The sequence below is a fragment of the Lipotes vexillifer genome, unplaced genomic scaffold, assembly GCF_000442215.2.
Source record: "Lipotes vexillifer unplaced genomic scaffold, Lipotes_vexillifer_v1.1 scaffold1017, whole genome shotgun sequence".
Taxonomy (NCBI): Eukaryota; Metazoa; Chordata; class Mammalia; order Artiodactyla; family Lipotidae; genus Lipotes; species Lipotes vexillifer.
Window position 1 is genome coordinate 627,326 of NW_006772141.1, and position 12,781 is coordinate 640,106.

The 12,781-nt window shown below is 54.1% G+C and overlaps 2 protein-coding genes across 2 annotated transcripts in view; one reads left to right on the plus strand and one right to left on the minus strand.

Annotated features, from left to right (window-relative positions):
• The first annotated feature begins 25 nt into the window (after window positions 1-25).
• OTUB2 (OTU deubiquitinase, ubiquitin aldehyde binding 2) lies at window positions 26-7,483 on the plus strand. The gene is made up of 5 exons (XM_007447335.1): window positions 26-283; window positions 1,658-1,776; window positions 5,072-5,156; window positions 5,740-5,934; window positions 7,277-7,483. Exons 1-5 carry the CDS (start codon window positions 26-28, stop codon window positions 7,481-7,483), a joined length of 864 nt encoding a protein of 287 aa, XP_007447397.1.
• A 5,057-nt stretch (window positions 7,484-12,540) lies between these two features.
• Window positions 12,541-12,781, minus strand: part of DDX24 (DEAD-box helicase 24) — an 18,335-nt gene continuing 18,094 nt past the window's right edge. The window contains 1 exon segment of the mRNA XM_007447311.1: window positions 12,541-12,773. Within this exon segment, the coding sequence (XP_007447373.1) occupies window positions 12,541-12,773 (233 nt within the window).

Below are 12,781 nucleotides of genomic sequence, written 5' to 3' on the forward strand. Positions count from 1 at the left end.
CCTGGCTCCCTGCCCGCCGGGGACCATGGCGTCTGGGATACTAGTCACACACCCGCAGGTGCTTCTGTCGGGGGGAGGTAACATTCACTGTGTCCTGCAGCCAGCAGTTCAGAGGCTTTCTGTTCGTGAAAGCCCAACAGCTGCTTTTGAAAATTGTCACAGCTTCACTCCTTTTTCTGTCTTTCAGAGTGAAGCATCTTTCAACCTAATATCAGAAAAATGTGACACTCTATCAATTCTTCGGGATCATCCTGAAAACAGGATTTACCAGAGGAAAATCCAGGTAAGGCAGAGGGTCAGAAGAAGGGGAGCCTAGATGAAATGGGCTGGAGTTGGGAGCAGAGAAAGAGGTGCCACTTTGAAGGTAAAAAAGGCTTTGCATTTGGACCAGTTTCTTGGGCAAATTAAAGGGCTCCCAGAATATTGTGATGTTGGGCATTTGCCTTAATGAGAAATCCTTTCTCTGCAAAGAAAAAAAAAAATAGCACTTTTGTTTTTAAAAAGCTAGGCACTCTCCTAAGTGTTTCCTTTCTCCCTGAGACCTCAGTACAACACTGCAAGGTCAGAACGTCTACTACCCACATTTTCCAGCTGAGGGAAACGAGGCACAGAAATTAAATGGCAAGCGCACGGCCCTACTGCTAGTGCGTGGAGGAGCTGGCATTTAGACCAGGCAGCCTGACCTCATAAAAGTCGTCTTTGTAACCGCCCTGCAAGGGCATCTCTCAGGAGGGAGAGCCCACTCCAGCCGGGCTATGAAAAAGTGGGGGTAGGGTTGCTGGAAGGATGCAGGGACAGTCACAGAACAAGAAGGAGGCTGGGCGCTCCCCTGGTGCCCCCCTCTCCACCTCTCGGCTTCCCGCCGAGAGAGCAGGAGCAAAGGCTGGGCAGCACACTGACTCTCGTGTCCCCTGGAACCCCCTCGGGAGCTGAGATGGAGTTTTCAAGGAGCGCATCCTTCCCTACGGCCTGCCTCTGGTGGGCCCTGTCAGCTCCACTCTGGTAGGACCCCTTGAAAACCAGCTCTGCTGTCAGAACCCTGACGGTAGGCAGGCCCGGGAGGCAGCCGTGGGGACTCCGGGCCATTTCAGAGGGAAGCTGACAGCCAGGAGCAGAGCCGGAGTGGGTGGCGTGGGGAGGCCACACCTCCCAAGAAACCCTTTGAAGGACTGGCCAGACTGCTCGGTGAAGGCTGGGGAGGCCCTTCCTACCGACTCTGCAGCCTCCTGGCCCACCTCACAGGAACGCCCACCCTCACTGCCCCACCACGCACGCCGCTGCACCTCCTCTCAGTGCCATTCCTCCAGGAAGTCTTCCTGGACTGCTGAAGTCTGATGTAGATGCCACTACTCCGTGGCACCCCGGTGCTTCCCCTGTCCTCCTGTCATGAGCATCTGACTGTCCATCTCACCTCAGACTGTAGGCTCCCGAGGGCAGGGCCGTGGGACCCCCCGACCCCGTTCGTGCTCAGTGTCTGACATAGGACACCCTCTGAGTAGTTTTATTTTTGTGGGATGAGAGTTGGGACACCGTGAACGGCAGCCAGTCTGAGAGGAGGGAGCAGGTGTTACGTGGGGGAGGCAGGGGCCCCGGCCCTGACGGGACACGACGGGGGTGCTGTTGGTGCAGACACCCACATTTCCTCTGCCCCCCGCAGGAACTCAGCAAAAGGTTCACTGCGATCCGCAAGACCAAGGGGGATGGGAATTGCTTCTACCGGGCCTTGGGCTACTCCTACCTGGAATCTCTGCTGGGGAAGAGCAGGGAGATACTCAAGTGAGTGGGGCACAGGGGATGCTGGGTGGGCTGCCAAGGGGCCAGCTGGGGAGGGACAGTGACCTAGCGGGCACTCTCAGCCCTCCGGTCTCAGTGCACTTAGGCAAGTCGCGTTGGGTGCGTTCTCGAAGACTCGCTGCAAGGAGAACACAAAGAAGCGTTGCCCCGTTGTTCTGGATGATCTCGCTGACCTTGAGTAACCCAGGGGTCCACCTGGTCAGCCTGGATCCAGAGTTGATGCTGTCCAAGGTCCCTCTGTCCCGCAGCTGCTGCCCGTAGCGATCCTCCCTTAGACCCTCGGGTTTTGGCTTAGCCCGAGGCTCCTCACACTTCATCATTTGTGCAAAACCCCTGGGATCCTCTTCAGACGCAGATTCCAGTTCAGTAGGTCTAGGCCGGAGGATCCCGCGTTTCTCACAAGCTCCCGGAGCAGCCGCCCGTGCCGCTGGGCGTCGGACCACGCCCAGCGTGGTCTCACAGCCCTTACAGGATGGATGAAGACCCCGGGCTTCCTCGTCAGACACCCTTCCCCACATACCCTGGGGAGGAGTGCAGAGTGGCCACGGGTCTCAGAGCCCCCGTGGTTGAACCGTGGGGAACTCCTTCGCCGAGGCAGGTTTCTACCCTGCCTTCCGTCCGGGGCCCCCTTGCTCCTGCAGCCGTCACCCAACTGGGTGCCACACGCAGACCGTGTTGTGGGCCCTGGGGATGCAGCGGCAAACGAGAGAGACAAAACACCCTGCCTGTGGGGCTGGCATCCTAACCGGAAAAGAGGGACGGTGGATACGAAGCGTACTTGATGTGTCAGATGGTGATAAGCGTTGTGGGAAGAAAAATCAGGCACGAAAGGAGGCCAGGTTGTCCAGGGGTAGAGGCTGCAGTTTTAAGTAGAGGTTGGAAAGGTAGGGGGGCAGGTGGGGTAGGGCCTCACGGGCCTTTTTAAGGACCTTGAATGTCGGCCTGCATGAGATGGAGCCACAGAGGGTTCAAGAGAGCAAGGGGCCTGCTGTGCGGCCTACAGCGTGCAGGATAAATGCAGCGGCGCGCAGCCAGGGAGCAGCAGGGGACGTGATCCGGGAGGGCCCAGAGGAGGGGTGGTGACGGTGGCCTGAGCAGGTGGAGGTCGATCGCAGAGCCCTGCAGGGATGGCGCCAACAGGATTCACTCGTGGCTGGAGTGGGGTGTGTGAGCAGAGAGAGGAGTCGAGGATGGGTGCCTGGGGTTCGGCCTGAGAGTTAAAAAAGCAGGAGCTCCATGTTGTTAAGTCCGAAATCCCCGCGAGCCATCCAAGCGGGGTCCAGCGGGAAGTACCAGGAGGGTGTTACCCCATTTTACAGATGAGTAAACCGAGCTTTGGAAAGGTTAAGTGACTTGCCCAAGGTCCCACTAAAGCTGGTGTGTGGCTGCGAGGGCCTGTGCTCCAAGTCCTGACGCCACCCTTCCCCTCCCTCACCTCGTCGGGGCGGGAGTCCTGCCCTGGGTGTTTGTCCCTCGCTTGCCTGGGTCTGTGTGTCGCCGTCTCTGTGTCCCCGGGGCTGGCACGGCGGGGCCAGCAGTCGTTGGTGAGGAATGAGTGGGGGGATGCGGCGGGGGCTCAGGAGTGCATAGCCAGGGAGGGGAAGGGCGTGAAGGCAGCAAAGCTGGGAACAGAGCTGTGCACATTCACAGCCTCACAGAACAGTGGCCAGAGGGGCCCTCCCAGCACCCCTCGTGGAGGCCTGTTACCATCACCCATACCATGAGAAAGGGGAGCCTATGGCCCAAAGCCAGAGAGCAACTTAGCAGCAGGGCTGCGGCTCCCAGCACAGCACTCCTTCCCACACCTGCCCCTGGCCAAACCGGGCTCAGATACGCCGGACGGCCCAGCCTTTGGTGGTTTGCCTTTCGGCAGAAGCGCCTCACCTTCCAGGTTAGATGGTTCCACTTCACACACACCACCCTCCCCTCACCTCCCCTGTCCCACAAGTCACCTAAGCCTCCCAGGCCTTTCTCATTGTGCCTTTAGTCCCTCGTGAAAACCCCTCCCGTGTCCTCCCTAGAGTCTGGTCTCCCCTCCCAGGGGACAGGCTGCGGTTACGCCCGTGCCAGCTGGTCCCCCAGAGCCTCTCCACTTGGTCCTTCTTGCGGGGGATGCACCCCCTTCTGTGGACCAATCACTTGGACTGTATCTCATCTCTGCTGCTGAACTCTGTGTCCTGGGGCAGCTCCTCGCCATGCCCAAGGGGACCAGGACAGGTCCCAGATGGGGCCGTGCCAGTGGGGGGCCTGCAGTGGGAGCACTAACAAAGCAGGGGTCCCTGGACCAGGTCTTGAGGGATGGTCAGTGCTGGCAGAAGTTTAGTGGCTATTTGGCCGGGAGGCCTGATTTGTGGTGTGAGTTGATTTCTGTAGTATAAATACTCTTGTCATGATTCTTTTTTTTCCAAGCTACCATCATGGGGTCACTGAACAGGGAGTTGGGAAGAGATACGTAACACATGCTATAGTCCAAATCGTATTGCCACCATCCACGCACAATAGACAAAGATTACCTCAAGAGCATAGATTATAATTTGTGTTTTAAAGTTATTTAAGTTTACATAACTTGATTCTTAAATAATGGCTGTTTAACACCTGGATGGCAAAATGCGTAAATTTAACAACTAGCTCTTGTGAGCAGGTACAAACCAGCGCTAGCACACCTCTGAGAAGAGCATCCCTGGCTAAGGGGACAGTGGAGGCTAAGGGGTGAAAACGCAAATGGGTAGTGACTGTGGGGTGTGAGGGAAGCTGTGAGACTTGACTAGAGATGAGGCTGCTGAGCTCGGCAGGGGCCCTTCCAGGACACCTGTGCTGAGGAGCTGTGTCCTGAGGGAGAAGGCTGTGGCAGGTCACTCTAAGGTCCCTGTGGAGAGGGGACCAGGAGTGAGGGAAGGCTGGGTGTGGCCCAGGCCAGAGATGGTGTTGACACACCAGGAACCGTGGGGACAGGAAGGAGGGACAGAGTCAACAGACCTTCGAAAGGTAGGATCAATGTATCTGGGAGTGGGTGGTGATTACCTCAATTTCCTCATCTGTGAAATGGGTATAGTACCCACCTCCCGTGACTGTACAGGGGAGTACGGAACAAATCAGTGTGTGGTCCACGCGGAAGTGCTTTGAAAAGTAGAAAAGTCCTACTAGAAAAAAAGTCCTAGTAGAAAAGTGACACGCACCTTCTCAGGTGTGTATGGGGGTGGAGGGTGAGTGGGATGACAGCTGACGTCACAGCAGCGCCCCCTGCAGTTCCTTGTAAGTACCAGTCTTTCCCCTCCAGGTTCAAAGAGCGTGTACTGCAGACCCCAAACGACCTTCTGGCTGCTGGCTTCGAGGAGCACAAGTTCCAAAACTTCTTTAATGCTGTGAGTTAACCTGGGCATGACAGCTGAGGGGCTAGGTCCTCCCTCGCTGGCAGAGCAGAGAGGAGCGGGCACTGGCCGGAGTCCCCTCACCGCCCAGGGCTCTGTGGTTGAGCCCCTCTGGCTCCTCCCAGCTGGGGAAGGGCTGAGGGTTGCTTCCTGCCTGTGGGGACATCGAGGGAACTGGGAGCCCAGGGCCCTGCCGTCTCTCTGGGAGGAGGTACCTCCTTTGGGGCACTAGCTCTCGGGCTGGAAACTTCCCCCAGCCTCCTTCAGCCCCTCCCCTCTCCACCCCATTCCCCAGACCCCACTAGTGAAGGTGGTGGGGTTGGAGGACTGTCAGTTCTGAATCTGTAAATAAGAATTGCAACCACGGCAGTGAGGAGGGAGACTAACCGCTGCTCCTTAGACGTGACTCCAGGCTAAGGGACTCACTACAGAGTATCTCTAACCCTGTTACTGAGCTTTGGCGGGATCTCTGATTGATCGATTTTGGTGCCTCAACTTGAGGATTTGGCGATGGAAATGCCCGTGGAGGGAGGGGCGGGGCTTGCCCGTGCCCTGGCTGAGGGCCCAAGGGCTGCAGTTTTACAGCGTGGTAGAGCTCGTGGAGAAGCACAGCTCCGTGTCCAGCCTGCTGCGGGTGTTCAACGACCAGAGCGCCTCGGACCGAATCGTGCAGTTCCTGCGCCTGCTCACGTCAGCCTTCATCAGGAACCGCGGAGACTTCTTCCGACATTTCATCGATGAGGAGATGGACATCAAAGACTTCTGCACTCATGTAGGTCCTCGGGGCCCAGGCTTTGGGGACTCGGCCTCTGGCCCTGGGCTCCACTCTCATCCCTCTCTCCTTAGGAGACTTTAGCACCAGCATTCCCTAACCAGGGGACCTGGGTGTCATGTCTACATTTGCAATTCAAAGAGCACTAGGTTAGCAAGCCAGAACACATCCCCCTTCTGCCCAAACTGTGTGGCTTTGGGCAAGTCACTTTCCCTCTCTGGGCCTCAGATTTCTCATCTGAGAAATAAGGGCTTTGGACTAGAGTGTTCACAAAATTACAGAGTAGCAACCCCAGAGTCACATTTGCCCAAGACCTGTTTTGTTTATGATGTATGGTATTTACCTGAAAGAGCTGCCAACATTTAAACATTGGGCAATTTTCATATGAATGTCTGGATTTCTCTGGAAAAATCAGAAGATCCAGCTCCCCAGGCCTTATTCCTTTTTGTTTTTGTTTTTTTTATAAATTTATTTTTTATTTATATTATTTATTTTTGGCTGCATTGGGTCTTCGTTGCTGCGCGTGGGCTTCCTCTAGTTGCAGCGAGTGGGGGCTACTCTTTGTTGCGATGCGCGGGCTTCTCATTGCCGTGGCTTCCCTTGCTGCGGAGCACAGGCTCTAGGTGCACGGGCTTCAGTAGTTGTGGCACGTGGACTCAGTAGTTGCGGCTCACGGGCTCTAGAGTGCAGGCTCAGTAGTTGTGGTGCACGGGCTTAGTTGCTCTGTGGCATGTGGGATCTTCCCGGACCAGGGATCGAACCCGTGTCCCCTGCATTGGCAGGCGGATTCTTAAGCACTGCGCCACCAGGGAAGCCCTTCCCAGGCCTTCTTCTTGCCTGGCAGTAATCAGCAGGAGCTAAATGGCAGCTGCCCTAGTTATTGGGACTCAGTAGGCAGCTTGTCTCTCCACTGACTCACCCACTCGCTCGCCTAGCCCTCTGTAAGCACATAAGCTTGAAATCCCTTTATGATAAAGTCCCTTTCTGCTGAGATTCTTTGACTATGTGCATTAGGAAGCCCAAGCTGAAAAACTCCTGCCCCCCCTTTCCAGATTGTTCAAAGTAGTGTCCTCTTCTCACAACTAGGGGGTCCAGAATCAAAAAGATCTAGATTCAAGCCTTGCAATTGTGGCAATTTCTATCTGTTACCTCCTCAGTGAGCCTGCGTTTCCTCCTCTGGAAAATGCAGATGTCAACATCTGCCTCACAGGTTGTTGTGGAGATTACTTCCCAGCGCAGAGGTTTTGACCTAGGACCGTGAAAGCCAGGGTTGGACCTCTCACTTGTCCTCTGCCAGGCCTCCATCCTCAACTGGGTTGTTTTTTCACTGTGACCTTTGCAGGAAGTGGAGCCCATGGCCATGGAGTGTGACCACATCCAGATCACGGCCCTGTCCCAGGCACTGAACATTGCCCTGCAGGTGGAGTATGTGGATGAAATGGACACGGCCCTGAACCACCACGTGTTCCCCGAGGCTGCCATCCCTTCCGTTTACCTGCTCTATAAAACTTCCCACTACAACATCCTTTATACAGCCGATAAACGTTGATTAATTTTAGGCCATGCAGTGGAGCCTGTCACCTAACGGGACTGCATTCTTTTTTTCTTTTTTTTTTTTTTTTTTTTGCGGTACGCGGGCCTCTCACTGCTGTGGCCTCTCCCGACTCGGAGCGCAGGCTCCGGACGTGCAGGCCCAGCGACCATGGCTCACGCGCCCAGCCGCTCCGAGGCATGCGGGATCCTCCCGGACCGGGGCACGAACCCGTGTCCCCTGCATCGGCAGGCGGACTCTCAACCACTGCGCCACCAGGGAAGCCCTACGGGACTGCATTCTGAATGGAACATTACAGCTTTTCAATTTTTTTAAGCGATTTAGACTATAGATAGAAAATGTGCAGGCTTCTGGGCAAAGTCACTGGGAATAAGGCCTACTCACTACGGACTGGTGGAAACTTGGCGATATTTTTAATATTTATCTTCATGGAGGATCAAATGTTTTCTAACTAACTCTGGGCTAGGAAGCCATATGCCCTGGCTCTACCCCAGTTCTGAGACCTTGCATAGGACACCTCCTCTCTCTGGGCCCAATTCTTCATCTGGAGGAGGTTCCTGCCAGTGTTGACATTCCATTGTTGTATAAAAATGGGGTCCTCTGGTTTATTTTCATCAGGGGCAGTGCCTCTCTGTAGGAGAAGAAAAGCTCAAGATCAGCTGTCTTAAGTGACTCACCAGTTCTATCAAAATTCAAGTCCAGTCAGCTGTTGGACTGGACTTTGGCGCACGGTGAATTGAGGCCAATTTGAATGCGAGGGCTTCAGTGTACTTCCAAGCATTCATGACAGTTTTCTTACCCCTAACTTGAGGAAAAAGATACTTTTATGCCAAAGTCTAGAAAGAGGCCTGTAGCTATCAGCGTGAAGCCCGAGCTGTTGGGCCCCCTCTACCTCCCTCGGGGTCAGGACTGCCTGCCTGCCTTCTGCCGCCAGCCCCACCTGGACAGACACGGAGAAAGCCTAAGGTCTGGGACCAAGAAGGTGTCTCATCATCCCCAACACATCCTGGAAGTAGAATATGGATCCTCAGCCAGGTGGAGACATCGATCAGCACATGCAGCCGTAGACTCCAGCTGAGCAGAACAGACAAGGTTTTCTGAGGCTGTCTTTGGCTTCCTTTCCCCTTCCCCCGCTTCCATTTGGCTTATGGGCTGGCTAGAGGTTAGTGGGACAGAACAGAGATAAGCCAAGGAGACTGGCAGCGGGGAGATCACCTCTGGGGAAACTGCCTGGTAGCTAAGAGCCCTGGCGCCTGCCGGTCTCCCTGTTCACCCACCTGGACATATGCCCCTTAATAACCTCCTCACCTTGCTGCCTCAGGATCTCGAGGAGCCCTGGCTGGGCTGGGGCGCTGCCAGCAAGCTCTCTTCCTCTCTGGGAAGAAATGGAGAATGCAAGGGTGTGGAACTGCCTTCCTTAATCGAAGACCTCACAGGTTCCATTCTGCAGGGGTTTATTAGAATCTGTTGGTGCTGCAGTGACAGGCTGTGGTGTCTGCCGACAGGCAAACTGTGCACCAGGAGGACTGGGTGACAGACTGCTCCCAACCCTTGTATACAAATGTCAGATTGGTATCAGTCTTCTGCCTTTGTGAAAACTGATGTCAGGGTGCTTTTAATGCCAGGCAGGGACCCAGGTTCCCATACTGCCCTTGGCTGGAACTTGGACCCCAAGGGCTCAAGCTAAAAAGTGACCGTCACTTTTTCACAGGAATGTAAAGCTGACCCTGATCTCTGAATTGGTTCAGTGGTCCCACCTTGCTCTGGATAGGAGTGCTGTGACAAGTATACTGTAAGAGTGGGGTAACATGTTACATGATTTGTGGGTATCACGATCCCTGTTTCCAAACTGAAGGACACTGAGCTGAATCTTGGCTGCTCTGAGCAGTTGTGAGATGGGTCCTGGGCTTCCAGCTGGGCTCTCAAGCACAGTATAATCAGCACTGGCTGCCACTTAACTGCATTTGTAGCTTGTATAGCATTCACAAAAGCAAAGCTTTCTCTTTGGCAAACAGGCTGGAGGAATTCCCCCTGAGGTGTGTCTGTGCTATGTTTCCAGGCCGGAGAGCCTGCCAGTGCTCATGTGGGACCCTCTTTCCCAGGAGAGATCCTATCAGTTTAGAATCAGAATGCCCAAGAGAGGCAGGCTGTTTTCATGACCTTCCTCTCTGCTCTCCCATTTTTCATAAAACCACTGGCCAAATCCAAACCACTGCTCTCTTCCCTTCACATCTGCCCTCAGATCTTGCCTCTGAAGGGAAAGCACTATGGAGGAAAGGAGTGGCAGAATTCAGAGAAGCTTTAAGTAACAAATGTAAAATCCAGTCGTCCGTGGACACTGCCGTGCTTATGTACAGCAGCCAGTCATGCCAGCAGTCACACTTCCTGGGTAATTCTTCACCCACCCCACAAAGCCTTCTCTTTGCAGACCAAAAGCTGGAAGGAAGGTTGCTTTCAGAGTTTGTCTTTACAACTGCACATGTGTTACCTTCCTTCCAAAGGGAACTTTACAAACCAGTGTGAATATTTAGCAACAAAAAAAACTGTCCTTGCTTTTGGTTCCTACTTTAAGCACAAAGTGGCTCTGGAGCCAGACTGCCTGGGTTCAAATCTTCAGCTTTGCCACTAACTAGTTATATGACCTTGGCCAAGTCCCTTCACCTCCAAGTTCCAGTTCCCACATTAGTGAAATGGAGACAACACATCACAGAATTATCGGTTCAAGTGGAACAAGATGACATGTGAAAACAATCGCAAGGCCTGACGCCTAGTGAGCGCCCTACAAGTGGGATGCTTCCCCCCACGGACCCTTCCCAGCGGGCTGCGGCAGAACACTGAAAGATGGGAAAACACGCCACCTTGGCAGTGGCACTGTGGTTTCCCAAACCAGGGAAGAAGTCTAAGGACCAAACGCATTCCCGTGCTGAGCGGAAATAGGGGCAGGGGCTGTGGCTCAGTAAATGGTTCCCCAGGGGCCCCTTGTCCCGTGGGATGTAGGCCAGGCCCACAGCTTCCTTCTGGCAATGGATAAAAACATTTTCCTAGCATTAAAATGGTTTCCATAACAGCTGTTCGTCCTGGCTTCTTAATAGTTGGTACCTGGCATGCACCAAAAATCAACACTACTATCCCATGGGGCTTGTACGTGTGAGTGGACTAGCACGGGTAGGAGTGTCCTTGTTTAGTGAAAGGTCCAGACACTCAGGAAATTCTGTCCTTGGGCTGGGCTGGAGGTGCCAAAGGAACCACAGGCCTCACCAAAGCTTCACCTCATCAGGTCAGACAGCAAAACTGTCAGGGAGGCTGGCCCTATCTTTTAAAACCTAGCTCTTTAACATGTTACCCCACAAAAAAGAATCTGCTGTTAGAGGGCAAGGACAGGCTGTCACAGGACATTACTGGCTCTGTTTGGCCTGTGACAAGTGTCTCATGGCTCAGGTGCTGCTAAGGGACCTTGAGCCTGCTTATACTTCCACTGTATCATTTGGAAAATGGAGAGTCCCCCTGCCATCCTGATAGCTGTCACTCAGGAGCTTCACAGACTAGGGCTGTTTTCTTCTGCATTCTCCTCTCCCAGTCACTGGTGACACTGGGGAGACAGTCTCTGGCAACACTGCTGACTTTTAAAACCAAAGCAGTTTTCTGAACTTCCCTTGGGCCTACAAGAACCCAAGGTTCTTATCCCAGTTCTGCCACTTGACTGCTGTGTGACCCTGAGCAAGTCTTAGCCACTCACAGTGAGCTTTCTCAACTGCAAAAAAAGGGTACTGTAAGACTTATGTCCCAGGGCCTTGACGGAAAACCAAATGACAATCGAAGTAGATAAAAGTACCTAACCAACACTCAGTGATACCTGAATCTGAGTTTAGGCCAACTACCCTGTTGCAGTTGCCCACAGGGACCGAGGGAACACAGCTGCCAACCATGAGGCCAAGGGAACGTGTTTAGAAGCCCAGACTTAGCTGTGCAGAAATCAGTGCTTCTCCCATGACTGTGGCTACTCACCCAGGCTGACCCAGAGGAAGCTGCGGTGGCGCCGGGAGGTCTCGGGTTCCCTCAGCACATATTTACACCAGGCCCTGATCTAAGTGCAAGGGCTGCAAGAAGCAATAAGCAGCTTCTGCCCACAGGGAGTTCAGCGAGGTGCCGGAGACCAGTGTGGCAAGTGCTGTGAAGAGGGTGAGCCTGGGTACTGTGGGAGCTCACGAGAGGAACACATCACCTCCTGGGTCTCAGGGGCCAGCAGTGCTCAGGGGCAGGAAGAGGCAAACAGGCCAAGGAAAAGCTTGGACAAAGGCTCAGGGCAAAAGAATGGGGGCGTGAGACCGCAGGCAGCAACCAGTTCTGTCACACAGAGGAAAGACGCAGAGAGACGAAGCTGGAGAGACTGGCCAGGGCCAGATCCCAGGTGCCTCACAGCCACATTCAGCAGACTGCTCCTGGCTTCCCCACATGTGGCTCTGTGATGTCACGGAAGCTGTGTTCTCTTGGAAGCTGGCAATCTCTACCCTGCCCACCTCCCAGCGAGGCTGAGACAAGACAGCAGCTGTGAGGTAGAGCTAAGGAGCTGTTAGGATTCTTCTGTGGAGAAAAACGGGAACACACGTTGGGCACCCAGGCAGAAATGACTTCACAGTGATCTGCGAAGCTCACGAGCCTCTTGCTCTATCCACACCGTGCAGCGGAGTGAGACGCAGCCCGCGTGCATCCTGCAGCCAGAGGACTATGACTGTGTCCCCACATCCTGGCTAAACACTCAAGAAAATGCGCTGGTTCTGACCATTGTTTTTAATTGAGGAAATCAAGTTAACCATACAAGAAGCCTGTAAACACTGGAATGCAGAAATATATAAGCTGCTACATAGAATTCTTACTGTGAAACAACGCAGATCTACATGAGGTCTCTCCTGCTATGGGAGGTGGTGTGTGCAAGAGGGAGATTTTTCTAACTGGGGCTGACAGTGGCGTGAAGTCAAAGGTACGAAGGTTTTCCGTACAACCAGAGAACACAGACACGACGTGCGGTCACCAGCAGACTCTGACCTGGGGGGCGGTCAGCCTGCACTTGTACTTGGCTGTGGCTCTTCCGGCTGCTGCTTTTTCCTCTTCTTCTGTTTGGAGAGGCAGCTCAGCGCGGACTCACCGTTTCTTGGGGCGGACATGGGCTCGGGCAGCTTGCCAGACTGAGTGGGATACCTGGTTTTCAGGTCATCTTTAAACAACGGTTGGGAGAGTAAATGGCGCAGCTCCTTCTTTAGGACTTTCGTCTGCTTTTGTCGCCGACGCTCTTCTTGC